At 41.1% G+C, this 14,602-nt stretch overlaps 1 protein-coding gene across 6 annotated transcripts in view; it reads left to right on the top strand.

The window, feature by feature from the left end:
- The window catches only part of kalrna (kalirin RhoGEF kinase a), a 210,746-nt gene extending 196,479 nt beyond the window's left edge, over positions 1–14,267 (top strand). For all 6 annotated transcript variants that reach the window (XM_054746558.2, XM_015965718.3, XM_015965717.3 and 3 more), the window contains 10 exons: positions 659–686; positions 1,473–1,635; positions 1,711–1,832; positions 1,944–2,075; positions 2,154–2,315; positions 2,521–2,599; positions 4,645–4,696; positions 8,001–8,149; positions 10,375–10,513; positions 10,594–14,267. In XM_054746558.2, coding sequence (XP_054602533.1) covers positions 659–686; positions 1,473–1,635; positions 1,711–1,832; positions 1,944–2,075; positions 2,154–2,315; positions 2,521–2,599; positions 4,645–4,696; positions 8,001–8,149; positions 10,375–10,513; positions 10,594–11,151 — 1,584 coding nt within the window. In that variant the 3' untranslated portion in view covers positions 11,152–14,267. The remainder of the gene's footprint in view (positions 1–658; positions 687–1,472; positions 1,636–1,710; positions 1,833–1,943; positions 2,076–2,153; positions 2,316–2,520; positions 2,600–4,644; positions 4,697–8,000; positions 8,150–10,374; positions 10,514–10,593) is intronic.
- The last annotated feature ends 335 nt before the right edge of the window (positions 14,268–14,602 follow it).

Raw genomic sequence — 14,602 nt, 5'->3', positions numbered from 1 at the left:
GCCCCGAATGCCCCGATGACTACGAGAACCACCAATGTCTTCACTCTCCAGGCTTTCTTAAAGTGACAAAGTGAAGTTTTTACTGTTAATCTCTGGAAATATCCTTGAAATGTTGTTGAAAATTGATTAGTCAGGTCACTATCAAGAGGTAGTCCTTCAAGACTAGTGGAAAATATTTTCAGGTGACTACCTCTTGAAGCTCATCAAGAGAATATCAAGAGTGTGCAAAGCAGTAATCAGAGCAAAGGGTGGCTTTTAAAAAAAGGAAATAGAATATAAAACATGTTTCAGTTATTTAACGTTTTTTGGTTAAGTGCATAACTCCTCATGTGTTCATTCATAGTTTTGATTCCTTCAGTGAGAAACTCCCAAAGTCAATGGTCATGATGATAAAGACAACACATTGTATGAGAAGGTGTGTCTGAACTTTTTGCCCATTGACCGTTGGATATAGGCAACAGCCCCAACCCACCCCACCCCCGTGACCATACATGGACAAGCGGGTTCAGAAAATGGATTGGTATACACATGATTTGCACTGTAAATTATAAAAAAAATAATTTACCTTAAAACTTGTATGACAACTGCTTAATGTATAATCTCATATTTAAGTAATTAAAGGTGTTTAAATGAACTAAACTGTAACATTTTCTTACAGATTCTCAACCCAAACTTCATCCAGGAAGGTGAGATGTGTTCTTTCTGGTGCATCATTATCATCTCTAGCTGAGACCAGATTTTGTTCCAGTTGGTGAATGTAGACAAAGGAAGTCTACATGCATTAAAAATCCCTTAAGGAATCGATGAAAATTATTCAAAATATCATAAAAAACAAAAGTTTCTTATAATTTATTAGTTAAAATAATATATGAACGATACACGTAAAGAATTTTTTGTTTTGTTTTGTTTTTTTGGCTATAATTAACTATTTTAGTGTTTTGGGAAAATAGGAAAAGAAGTTTTTTGGTGTGACATTTCAGGGTTTCACTGCAGAAAACAGTTAAACTATGGCCTGACTTTCCACAGTTACAGCTGCAATGGGCAAAAATGTCAGTTAAAATGAGTTTTTAATGACTGATATGAACAATTTTCTCCATAGTAGTATGAATTTTGAACCATAAATCTATAACTTTATTAACAATAATTGGATGTACAAGAACAAATTATGATTTCCCTCGTTTGCATGCAGGTTATGTTAAACATAAAATATTTAGAAAGTTGTGCTGAAGGTTGTCAAATCATTTCAAACTTCTCACAACACAAATGTCCTTAGGAGAAAATGTCATGCTCAGATCAGAAACACTAGAAGCTCAGAGGATGAGTGAATACCAGCAAGAGAATATTCCAGGCACTGACTGTGGGACATTCATTGAGGAACTATTGATCAGTGAAAGCTGGCAGTCTCCTGTGTGTGTTTTAGGTAAACCTGTTGCAGAATGGATGAAAGACAATCATGTGTTTTCTATGTGCAGTGGCTCCTGAGTTCTTGGTGCCACTATCAGATGTGGTGTGTTCATTTGGAGAGACTGTTGTCCTTTGCTGTAAAGTCTGTGGGCGGCCCAAACCCTCACTCAGTCTCAGGGGACCTGACCAAAACCTGGTGACAAGTCACAGTCGCTTCACCATAGACATCAGGTAACCCAGACAGCAGCTGATGATCCATTTTTACTTCACATTCTTTCTTTAAATCCTGCTTTACTTTCTGTCCAGGGACACTGGTGACGTCTTGCTGAAGATATGTAATGTGATGCCTCAAGATACAGGTATCTACACCTGCATTGCTGTCAATGACCATGGTGCCGCCTCCTCATCTGCCTCCATCAAAGTTCAAGGTGAATGATTATAAAGGAGCTTTTCACCAATATTAAGCAATCCCCCCTCTCCAGTTCTACAGCTGAATAATACATACCTGTAGCAAATATCTGACTGTGGAATTGATGCAGGTGTTCCAGCAGCCCCGGGAAGGCCTGTGGCTCAGGAGGCAAGCAGCACTGTGGTAATGGTCCACTGGCCCCCACTGGCTTTATCTGCTCAGTGTGCCATCAGCAATTACACTGTGGAGTACAGACTGGAAGGTTGGTGTGAACACTTAAAAATTGATTTTCATTGTTAACAGTCTGAACCTCCTTTTCCTCCCATTCCTCCACCCTCAGACTCATTGCATTGGCAGCAGGCAGCCAGCAGCAGGGAGGAGTGTGTGCAAATTGATTGTCTCATTCCTGGAGGTCACTATCAGTTCAGAGTTCGAGCATCCAACCACTGGGGGGTCAGTCCACCTTCTGAGCCCTCTAATATGGTCACATTATCCAGCAGCAGTAAGTAACACACACTTAAAACACTGGGTGTGAGGGCATTCACCTGCCACAATGCACAAGAAGGTTAGCCACTGTCTGACCATGTTGACAACGTTAGACAATACATTAGATCTTACACTTTGTGCGCTAATGTAATGTTTACTGCACTTATTATCTTGTACTTGTTCCAGGCTCAATCTCATGTGTCTCTGCTTTGTCTGTCTAGATTCTGGACATGAAGGAACAGGAATCCAATGGAAGGAACATTTTGAGTCAACTTTCTCAGAAATCTGTGAAATAGGAAGGTAAAACCTGCCAAACTTATTGTCTCCTTTATTATTTCTGTATCTGTTTTGGGTCTGCTGGGACCGGTCCTTTGCGAACTGACAAGAGAATCCAGGGTGAGAGCTGAGTCAAAGGTCACACCAAGATTTCTGACTGATGGTTTGGTGTGAGAAGCAAGCTGACCAAGAGAGTCTTTGACTTTCGTAACCAGCTTGTCTGGGGCACAGATGAGGATCTCAGTCTTATCTTCATTCAGCTGCAGCCATCCAGGTTTTGATAGAGGCTAAGCAGGTGTGTAACAGCTGCAGCTTAGACATCTCATGGGACTTAAAATAGATGTACAGTTGGATGTCATCTGCATAAAGATGGTAGGAGATTCATTTGAAGGAGCTCAGGATGTGCTGGATAAGAAGCAGATAGAGGAGGAAGATTAGAGGTCCCAGCACAGAACCTTGTGGGACACCATGGGTAAGGGAGGTGGTGGAGGACTGACACATGGAGACGGCCACAGAGAAGGAACGCTTAGACAGATAAGAGGAGCACCACTCCAGAGCAGATCCTGATAGGCCTACCCAGTCTCTCAGCCTCTCCAGTAGCAGGTGATGGTCAACAGTGTCAAAGGCTGCAGTCAGGTCCAGCAGGACCAGAACAGAACAGTCCCCTGCATCACTGTGAGTCAGAAGGTCATTAGAGACCCTAAGAAGAGCTGTTTCAGTAGAATGAGCTCTACGAAAACCTGACTGGAAGCTATCATAGATGTTATGTTCATCAAGAGCAGCTGTGAGTTGTTTAGCCTCAACCTTTTCCAAGATCTTGGAGATGAACGGAAGTTTAGAGATGGGTCTGAAGCTGCTATGGAGAGAGGGTTTTTAAGAAGCGGGTGGATTCCAGCGTTCTTAAAGTAAGCAGGGACCTGACCAGAAACCAGAGAAGCATTAATTATAGAGAGCACGCTGGGACCGATGGACAGAAAAGAACTTTTAAACAAAGATGAGGGTAAGATGTCGAGGGGGCATGCAGAGGTCTTCATAGAGTTGACTAGTTTGGTTAACTCAGGCAAAGAAACAGGAGTAAAGCTATCTAGGATGATGGGCCTGGTTGGAGTCGGGAGAGGCAGCGATAAGGCTGAAGGAGAGATGCTAGATCTAATCTTATTGACTTTGTCTACAAAGAAAGACGGAGAGTTCTCACAGTCTGCAACAGAGTGGATGGAGGCTGTAGGAGAGGCAGGAGAGACAATGCTGCTGATGGTGTTAAACAGCACCTTGGGGTTCCCTTTGCTCCGGGACACCAGGTTGGAGAAATAGACAACTCTGGCGTCTCTGACTGCAGAGTTAAAGGATGTCAGAAGATCCTTTAGGTGCAGCAGATGGACTTGGAGATGGGTTTTCTTCCACAAATGCTCAATTTTTCTGCATTGGCGCTTCAGGCTGCGAAGGCTGTCATTAAACCAGGGAGTAGGGTTCACTGCAGGAACTGATCTCGTTAAACTGAGAAGTTAAGGAATCTGGGTCGTTATCAGAAGAACAGGGTGGATCAAAAGCAGCAGAAAAATTGCTAGCTGTGCTCTCATTAAGAAAATGAGAGCTAACCATACGGCGAGCAGGAGGTGGGGATGCAGAAACTGACAAGTTAAAGAAAATGCAATGGTGATCTGAAACATAAACGTCCTCAGGGCAAACACTGTCAGCATTTAAACCCAGAGTTAAAACAAGGTCCAGAGTGTGCCTCCTGGTGTGTGTGGGGCCAGAAACATGCTGGGTAAAACTGAAAAGGTCCATGAGGCTGGAGAAGCTCATGGAAAAGTGGTCTGAGGCATTGTCAACGTGGATGTTAAAGTCACCAACAATCACCAGTCTGGACAGCTTCACCGTGGAGGATAAAAAGTCACTAAACTCCTGAAGGAAAGAACTGTTTGGACCAGGTGGACGATAGACCACAGCACAGATCTGACAGAAAGCTGAGTGGCACCAGATTGAGCCACCCAGTTTTCTGAGACTACACCAATAAATCTGACAGACTGAAAATGTTGGTGTTCATCTTTGTCTTTCTGCTGTTTGACCAGGGGCCGTTTTTCTGTGGTGAGAAAATGTTTCAACAAGCTCACAAGGATAGAGGTAGGACACAGAATGAACATCTGGTTATTTTATTATTTATTAATTTTTTACTGATTCTCTACTTTGATTTTTAAACCACAGGAATTTGCAGATAACTTTATATTTTTATTTATTAGATTGAATATTTTTACTCAATAAATAAGCTGTTGTTTTATTTTATTAAGTGAAGATTACATTTTTCTTTGATTAAAAATCTGCATTTTATAAACGATGGCAAGATGCTGACCACTAGGGTTGTCACGGTAACCGGTATAGCGGTAAACCCCGGTAAAAAAGTTGACAATAAAAATAACCGTCCAGTTTTTAAAAAACTATATTATCTCGGTGGGTTTACCGTGGCCGCGGTTTCGGAGCGATGACCCTTACCAGCCACCGTCGCTTCAGCTGAAGTTCCCGCTGCGCGCACACGCACTTTTTAATTTGCAACGGCACCAAAACTTTGAAGCTGAAATAACGGCCGAAGGAGGCGACGGCAGCGCCCAGGACATCCATCAGCCCTCAAAGAAGACTAAATCGGAAGTATGGGCATATTTGGGATTTCTGAAAAATGCTGAGGGACAGTTAATAGAAGACGGCTATCCCGTTTGCAGAACGTGCAGGAAACAAGTGTCTGCAGAAGGCAGCAACACTTCAAATCTCATGGCACATCTGCGTGACGATCACCCACGTCTCCACAGCCAGTGCAAGGTAAGCTAACATTAGCATTTTAGCTGAAATGCATGACGTGAGGACTTTTGGTTGAGGGAGAATGCAACGAGTCACTATAGACTGCAGCCGCAGCGTCCTCTGCCAGCATTTAAACCGTGTCACGGACACCCTGTTGCTGGATGAAGCATCTTATTTGTTGATGATGAAGAGAAATATACAATTAGTTCCTTGTCATGGATTTGTTTACTTATTCAATGCCATTTATACTTGAACATTTGGATTTGATTACATAGTGTAGTAGTTATTTTAGTAATTTGTTTAAAGTGGATATTTATTTTAAATACATATTTTTAAGGTTGACTTGTATAGCGCTCAAGTCAAGTGTGGACTGGAGTTTTAGATTTTCATTTTGATAATGAAGAAAACAAGTATATGAGAAAACAAGTGGTGTTTCTTTGATTTGTTTACATATTGTTTATGTTTTGAATGTTTGGATTTGTATAATTTAAACCTGCACTGACTACTGTAACAAGTTCCAGAAAAATAAGCTATTTGTTCCTTTACTTGTGAAAAGTTTCACTTTTGCTAAGGCTTTGTGTTATTTTAGGTTTAATAAACACTGTTAAACCTTTTCAGAACTATTTCAGTTTGTGTAGAACAGGACTATCAATGCTTTCTGAACATATGCAACACCGTTTAAAAAATACCGCGATAATACCGAAAACCGTGATAATTTTGGTCACAATAACCGTGAGGTTAAATTTTCATACCGTGACAACCCTACTTGGGATAGCAATAATATGTGGTCAGTAGGGTTGTCACGGTATGAAAATTTAACCTCACGGTTATTGTGACCAAAATTATCACGGTTTTCGGTATTATCGCGGTATTTTTTAAACGGTGTTGCATATGTTCAGAAAGCATTGATAGTCCTGTTCTACACAAACTGAAATAGTTCTGAAAAGGTTTAACAGTGTTTATTAAACCTAAAATAACACAAAGCCTTAGCAAAAGTGAAACTTTTCACAAGTAAAGGAACAAATAGCTTATTTTTCTGGAACTTGTTACAGTAGTCAGTGCAGGTTTAAATTATACAAATCCAAACATTCAAAACATAAACAATATGTAAACAAATCAAAGAAACACCACTTGTTTTCTCATATACTTGTTTTCTTCATTATCAAAATGAAAATCTAAAACTCCAGTCCACACTTGACTTGAGCGCTATACAAGTCAACCTTAAAAATATGTATTTAAAATAAATATCCACTTTAAACAAATTACTAAAATAACTACTACACTATGTAATCAAATCCAAATGTTCAAGTATAAATGGCATTGAATAAGTAAACAAATCCATGACAAGGAACTAATTGTATATTTCTCTTCATCATCAACAAATAAGATGCTTCATCCAGCAACAGGGTGTCCGGGACACGGTTTAAATGCTGGCAGAGGGCGCTGCGGCTGCAGTATATAGTGACTCGTTGCATTCTCCCTCAACCAAAAGTCCTCACGTCATGCATTTCAGCTAAAATGCTAATGTTAGCTTACCTTGCACTGGCTGTGGAGACGTGGGTGATCGTCACGCAGATGTGCCATGAGATTTGAAGTGTTGCTGCCTTCTGCAGACACTTGTTTCCTGCACGTTCTGCAAACGGGATAGCCGTCTTCTATTAACTGTCCCTCAGCATTTTTCAGAAATCCCAAATATGCCCATACTTCCGATTTAGTCTTCTTTGAGGGCTGATGGATGTCCTGGGCGCTGCCGTCGCCTCCTTCGGCCGTTATTTCAGCTTCAAAGTTTTGGTGCCGTTGCAAATTAAAAAGTGCGTGTGCGCGCAGCGGGAACTTCAGCTGAAGCGACGGTGGCTGGTAAGGGTCATCGCTCCGAAACCGCGGCCACGGTAAACCCACCGAGATAATATAGTTTTTTAAAAACTGGACGGTTATTTTTATTGTCAACTTTTTTACCGGGGTTTACCGCTATACCGGTTACCGTGACAACCCTAATCCCAAGGTATTGCTAACAGTTGTCTGAGCTACTGCAAAATTTCTTGTAGGATGGGAGGAAAAAAACAACGGAATGTTGGAGCATTCACACCTTTAACATTCCAGGATTTACTGGAAAAATCCAGATTTGAATGACTGCCATGTAGATCCATATGTTATCCGGATACTGTATATGAGAGAGTTCCTAGTATCAGGCAGCATTATAGAGCAATATGAGTAAGATGGTTAATCATCAATCCGCTCATTTAATATTCATGTCCTGGCCAAGTGGTCTGAGCAAACCAAAGGCTTTGTCATGGGGTTATATTTGGCCATTTATCAGGGTTCCTAGAACATTCAGTGAGCCCAAGTATTTCATCTGCTATTTTCATGCTTGAAGAACAGGGTTCAATTGTTGAAAAATGTTGTTTTAGAACCCCTCCAATATTTAGGAGCAACCAGGGTTTTATGTTGTTTGTTGAAAAGAAATAACAACAACATTCAAAGAATCTCAGGAAGCTCAGCTTTTCCAGAAAGTCAATTCATAAAATCTGTTACTGTAACTTACTTTGTGAACAAGTATATCTTTTTCATTGTTGTAAGAAAATAATTGTCTCTAATTTTTTGCTTCCATAATGTTTCACACTAGCTGTGTTTTTTCCAGGTTGCTGTGAAATTTGTGAGTAAGAAAATGCAGAAGAAAGAGCAGGTGGCACACGAGGTAGACATCCTCCAACACGTGCAGAACCACCAGGTGGTGGCGCTGCTGGACACATACGAGTCTCCCACTTCTCTGATGCTCGTCTTGGATCTGTGAGTCTGATGGAGTTAACTGAGCTTTATTAAAGCTCATGTTTTTTTCTTTATTTTTTGGGTGGAACTCAAACATTTCTTTAACAGAATGTCTTACTACTAGTTGATTTGTCAAATTAATTAGAGTCGCTCAGAAAAAACAACAAAGTTTATTTTGTTAAGAAACAGAATCTCAACTAAGAAATTGAAATGTATGCAGCCATAGAAACTACTTGGTATATATGATATATATAATGGCATAAATGTGTGTGTGTGTGTGTGTGTGTGTGTGTGTGTGTGTGTGTGTGTGTGTGTGTGTGTGTGTGTGTGTGTGTGTGTGTGTGTGTGTGTGTGTGTGCGTGCGTGCGTGCGCGCATGCTCGTGCGTGTAAGGAAAGCCAGCAGGTTGCATCAAGTCACTGACTCGTGTCGGAGTCTTTACAGCAATCCTCATACTAAGCAAGCATTTAGCGACAGTGGAGAAGAAAACTCCCTTTTAACAGGAGGAAACCTCCAGAGGATCCTGGCTCAGTATAAGCAGCCATCCACCACGACTCACTGGGGATGGAGAAGACAGAGCAGACACAATAAAATAAACAGACCAACAGATTAAACTAGTAGTAGTAGTTTCTATGTTAAAGAAAGTAAAAATTCAATAGCAGGAGAGGAAAAATGTTCTCAATACCCAAGGACGATAGTACGTTCTAGTGTACTTGACAAGTATGTTCTTGGCAAGTACAGCAGAAAGTCTGTTCCACCAAGTTTGGGATGATGAGGACAGCAGAACAGAACCATACTCTATTGCGTCATCACAAAAAGTGACATGCATTACAGGATACTTTGCTTTCCCAACCCCACAAAAGGATGTGTTGAAGCATCCAATACAACGGGTGGAGCAAGAACACATCTAGGAACTTGAAGCGAACTTGCCAAAATGCGTACTTAGAACTGGAGCAGTACTTGGGCCAGCGTTGGTGACATTTCACAATGACTTAAGTTCACAAGTTCAGACGAGTTTTCATATTGAGAAATGAGTGCAACACAAAGTATCAGGAATATCAAATGGTAATTGGCCTGTATTTGATATAGCACCTTCTAGAGTCCTGTAACCCCGAAGGCGCTTTACAACAGAATCAGTCATTCATCCATTCACACACACATTCACACACTGGCGGGGATGAGCTACGATGTAGTCACAGCTGCCCTGGGGCGCACTGACGAGGCTGCCGAGCACTGGCGCTACCCGTCCCTCCGACCACCACCAGCATACAAGGGGGGTTAAGTGTCTTGCCCAAGGAGACAATGACAGCGACAAACTGAGCAGGGCTCGAACCTGCAACCTTCCGATTATAGGGCGAGCAGCTAACTTCTGTGCCACCGCCACCCTCATCAACAATGCAAAAGAACGTAAACACAGAAATTACAAACACTTGGATCCCTCGTATACCAAACCATGGCAAACCTACTGTCTAGACGTTGCAGATTTCAAAACTACATCACTGTAAAACAAAGACGCATGCAAGTGAAGGTGTGACAGTCCCAGATCAACAAATAAGTCAAATTATATTGTTTTGCAGCAATTCTTTGACATTTATCATCTTTTGGTTGACTTCATGCATCCAGACTTATTCCTTCGTTGACTTCATGCATCCAGACTTATTCCTTCGTCATAATAGAGTTTGCCCATTGTTGCCACGACAACTTATGGCTGCCATCTCAGTGCCAACATTTTCATAGTTGCAGGTAGACCAGCCCACAGTATTTATCTTTGTTGAGAAGAGAGTCCAAGCGTGTAGATATCCTTAAGCAATAGCAAGAGACAGAGACTTTCCTCCAGAAAGCAATCACACTGGGACAGTCCCAGTACATGTGTAGGAATGACCCTAGTAATGGTAATAGTTATGCTGTGAAGCATCTTGGGGGGTTAGGACTATAGAAGGTGATATATCAATAGAAAAGAGTATACCGGTACTTTATTAATCTGACAGCGAGGAATTTCACTTGATAATGCAGCACATACACTTAGAGAATAGGAAAGAAAAACATTAATAAAAAGGTAAAAGCACAAGAGCAACAGACTATTAATGCAACATTCAACAATTAAAATAACAAATAAAATTAGAAAATTGAGTTTCCAAGAGAAACAGCATACACAGACATACAAATGTACACAAAAACAGGCCATTGCTGTTTAAACCCAACAGTGAAATTGAAACAGCATCTTTTTGTCATTTGTGTGTTTTTCAGACTGGAGGGTGGGCGTTTGCTTGACTATCTGGTTGCTCAAGATGAATTGATGGAAGAGATGGTGGCCTTTTTTATCAGAGAAACTTTGGAAGCCCTTCAGCACCTTCATACCTGCCGAGTGGCACACTTGGATCTAAAGGTAATGCCAGGTTTTTGTGTCAAGACGAGGAATAGTTTAAATGTTTGATTCAGAATCCTAATACTTTTCTGTGTTTGCAGCCTGAGAACATCATGGTGGACCTCAGTTCTTCGGCACCGTGTGTTAAACTCATCGACTTTGGTGATGCGGTACAGCTATCCGTTCACCGTCGATATGTCCACCTGCTGTTAGGAAACCCAGAGTTTGCTGCCCCTGAACTTGTTCAAGGTACGCCAGTCTCTGTTGCCACTGACCTATGGAGCATGGGTGTGTTAGCCTACGTGATGCTCAGTGGGGTATCTCCATTTCTGGATGAATCACCAGAGGAAACGTGTGTCAACATCTGTCGCCTGGACTTTTGTTTCCCAGAGGAGTATTTCCACAATGTGAGCCAGGCAGCAAGGGATTTTGTGACATCAGTGCTTCAGCAGGATCCCAGGAAAAGACCAAGTGCTACTTCTTGTCTACAACATCCATGGGCGGGTCGTGGGGGTACCCAAGGAGGTCAATATTCCAAGTTACCTCTAGACACATCAAGGTTGGTCACGTTTATTGACCGAAGGAGGCAGCTCCATGACGTCCGTCCTGTCACCAACATTAAGGGGCTGGTGAGCAGCAGCATGGGCAACACACTGTGATGACGACAGGACAGAATCACGCCCAACTCTGGCATTTTAAAAACAAATAACTCAACTGTCTTTAAAATGTGTTCATGCGTGAGCGCAAAAAGTACCGACGAGGTGGAATGGTTGATGTTCATGGACCTGTTTGAGTTGATGTTACTTAAATAAAACAGATTGATGCATTTGCAGTTTTTATTTATTGATAAATATTTTTGATAGGTTCTCTCTAAGATAACCAAAAGAAACCAACTCTACTGTGAAAAAGCCATTTGCAACTGGTCTACTTTATTTGTCCTTTTGTTCCATGGTTCTGTTGCTATGCAGAACACTACTGCTAAAATCCACCCGTGTATGGAGAACACACACACACACACACACACACACACACACACACACACATACACACACACACACACACACACACACACACACACAGTGTTTGTAAATATCTTTGATAATGTGATCACTGGTTAGGCATGAATTGATATTATTTTCTGTTAGTTTGCAAAATAGTATAGGCTGTAATCTACCGAAGTGGACATTCAAGTACAGAGTGTTGTTCAGGCTGTAGCACAGTTTACTGTAAACAGCAACGGAGAATTCTGACTGAAAAAACTGACTTGTTAATTCTCATTAGAAAGTTTAAGTGTGGGCCAAATCCACCACCTTACTTCCTCTGAAATATTACCTAAATATCATATTTTAGCAGATATTTGTAGAATTTATTTTTCATATGTAAATCTAATGAAAAGCTATTGGGAAGAGGGTGTTACTAATTCCACTGTTGTTGTTGCTTTTGTTGGTTAAGTTTGAATCTGGGTGAAACCAAGTCAAGGGGTGGGGGTGGGGGGGCATGAAATTCAACAGTACATTTGTATGTAATGTGTTTCTTTACTCATGGACAACATCACTAAAGACAAGATACTGTGCAGGTCGATCATATTTGAGTAACATTTTTCCTGATGTAAGTTATTTAGTACGTCTGCAGAACTGAGTGTGCAGGAACTGCTGACCTATACAGATGACTTGTTCACTCAGCCACCGGTCAGCTACAGAACCTTCTGACTGCTGAGTTTAAGTTCTGACCTGCTGGAGTCAACCACTGACTGAGTTGAACTGTCACTAAATACAAGGAACTAAAGACAAAGAAGACAAATACCAGAAGATTTCTGCAAAATAACATAGTGAACTGCTGACCCACATGTGGAAGGTTTGTTCAGAACGGAGATGTTGTTTACAGAACAGTAGAACAATCAGGACGCTTATTCATAATGTTTGAAAGCAGGTAAGAAATGTGTATTTGCCATGATGATGTTTAAATCCTGCTGGTAAATGTGCTCATGTGGCCTCTGGGCCACTCTTTCAGTCTTTTCCATCCCCTTTCTACACGAATGTATTTTAGTAGAATGTGTTCTGCCATCAAAAGCACTGTAATTGAATGTTTTTACCCGACCATTTTACCATACTACTGCTGCATCCACACATAGCTGTGTGTGCATTGTCTTAACCATAACCAAGGCACATGCAATAGTTTCTGTTAAGGCTTTAAAAAGTGCAACTGTGCAGTTGGATTTTATTTTCACAATGCAAATAGAAACTGTTCGGGTCTTTCGTGGCCTCTATGGAATCTAAGGGACAAAATAACATCCTTTCAGCTACTGCGAGACACTTGAAGGCATCCTAAAGGTGGCGACTCAACAAACACGCAAAATTGAATGAAAATAGATGTAGATTTAATATTGTTGTTTTCCTGTTAATACATGTTGGTATTGTGACTAAATGATCATGCATATCTGAAGGATGGGTTGAAGATTGGGTTTGACTGTCAAAACTGCCACCTTTTACACCATAAAAATACCACACTGTATTAACAAGCATACTACACAGTTGAACGGTTAGGATGCATCCCATTAGGCATTATAACAGGAGTTAAATTACGTTTTTATGTACAGTATCATTTGCACCCAGTGTTATGCCATGTTCTCCAACCATGAGTAAGGACACCTAATGACGCTTGTGATGATGAGGTACGGACTGTATTCTGCCTCTTGGCTGCACACATCTTGGAGATAATTGGCCTAGAAGACTAGACAGACTGTATCAGAATCAAAAGGAGCATCAGCTGGCCAGAGCAGTTTTGTCAGTTTGGTGAGCCAATCACAGCGCTTTGATGGTTTGGTGGGCCAATCAGAGCTCTAGAGGATTCATGGACAGAATTAACACCAGAGCTGCAACGGAACAAAACAACAAAGATGACAGCGACTTGTTTGGATCGGCTTTGAAATCAACTTTGAACTATTTAGGCTTCTCTTTGAGTCAAGAGCAGATAGAGGTACTTAAGTCCTTTATTTGGAAAAAGGATGTATGCACGTCGTCTTCAACTGTGTATGAAGGACTGCCCCGTTCACTGACATCTGTAGCAGTGAGTACTTCACGTTCATAATTGTCCAATAGCATGTAGAGACCGTTTAAAGACAACCCGCCCCACAACTGAGCTTTGTCTATGGGTCATGGCCAGACTTTACATTCACATATGTAGGGTGGTTTGACAGGCTCCCTCTAAACAAGCATCAGTGCAACAACAACAACAGTAAATAATGTACAGAAACAAGTAATACAGTCTCCTTGTTTTAAAAGCCTTGTTTGTTTTCCCCATATGTTTGGCCACTTTATGCCTCCATTAAACAATGAAAAAGCTGCAGCAACAATAATGAAGATAAGTTACTGTAACATCCTCAGGAAGAAGTGTCTTCAGTTACTGCACCAGAGAAGTGGACATTGCTGGTATCAGTGGATGCCTACAGCAAATTAATAGATTATGACAAAATCAAGTTGATACTTCAGAAAAGAAAGAAATTACCCTGTGGTGCAATCCTGTTTCTTCACATGTCCTGTAACTTGGCATCTCCATGGAGGAGGCTGAGCTCTGCATCTAGTCTGTCTTAAGAACTCAGGGTCTTAATGAGTTGCCAATAATATTTTACTAATTCACCAGATTTTTCTTTGCATTTAGATTAAAAGGTATTCCCTGTGGAGCCATTAGATATTTGCCCAATGCATCCAGAACTTCTGGGCTTAGGTTGTTTCATTACTTTATTGCTCTATTCGTCTAATAAAGTCTGTTGAATTGCCTTGTTCTTGTCTCGAGTCAATGGTAATGAAAGGTAATAAAGGAAATAAATCAAACATTTCACAATCTTAGGAAAGAAACATTGTTATGCTTTACACTCCGCTGTACACACACCTGTAACCAGCTTCCTACTGCTCCCTGTCTCTTTTCCAACAAAAATCTACTTTTGTTGTGGTTTCTCCATTCAAAACAGTGTTTGGTTTTTTGTCCACCAGGTGGCGCCACAACCTTTCACTTATTCTTTATCCGACTGTTCCACTGCTACTGTTAGGGGTCAGCGGCAGCTGATGAAAGGAAAATTGGTGGGGCTACGTGTAAAATATTTCCCCTCATTTT

Source organism: Nothobranchius furzeri, chromosome 14, assembly GCF_043380555.1.
Source record: "Nothobranchius furzeri strain GRZ-AD chromosome 14, NfurGRZ-RIMD1, whole genome shotgun sequence".
In the NCBI taxonomy this organism is placed as follows: domain Eukaryota; kingdom Metazoa; phylum Chordata; class Actinopteri; order Cyprinodontiformes; family Nothobranchiidae; genus Nothobranchius; species Nothobranchius furzeri.
Note: the sequence above shows the minus strand (reverse complement) of the source record. Positions and strands in the feature narration are given on the sequence as shown.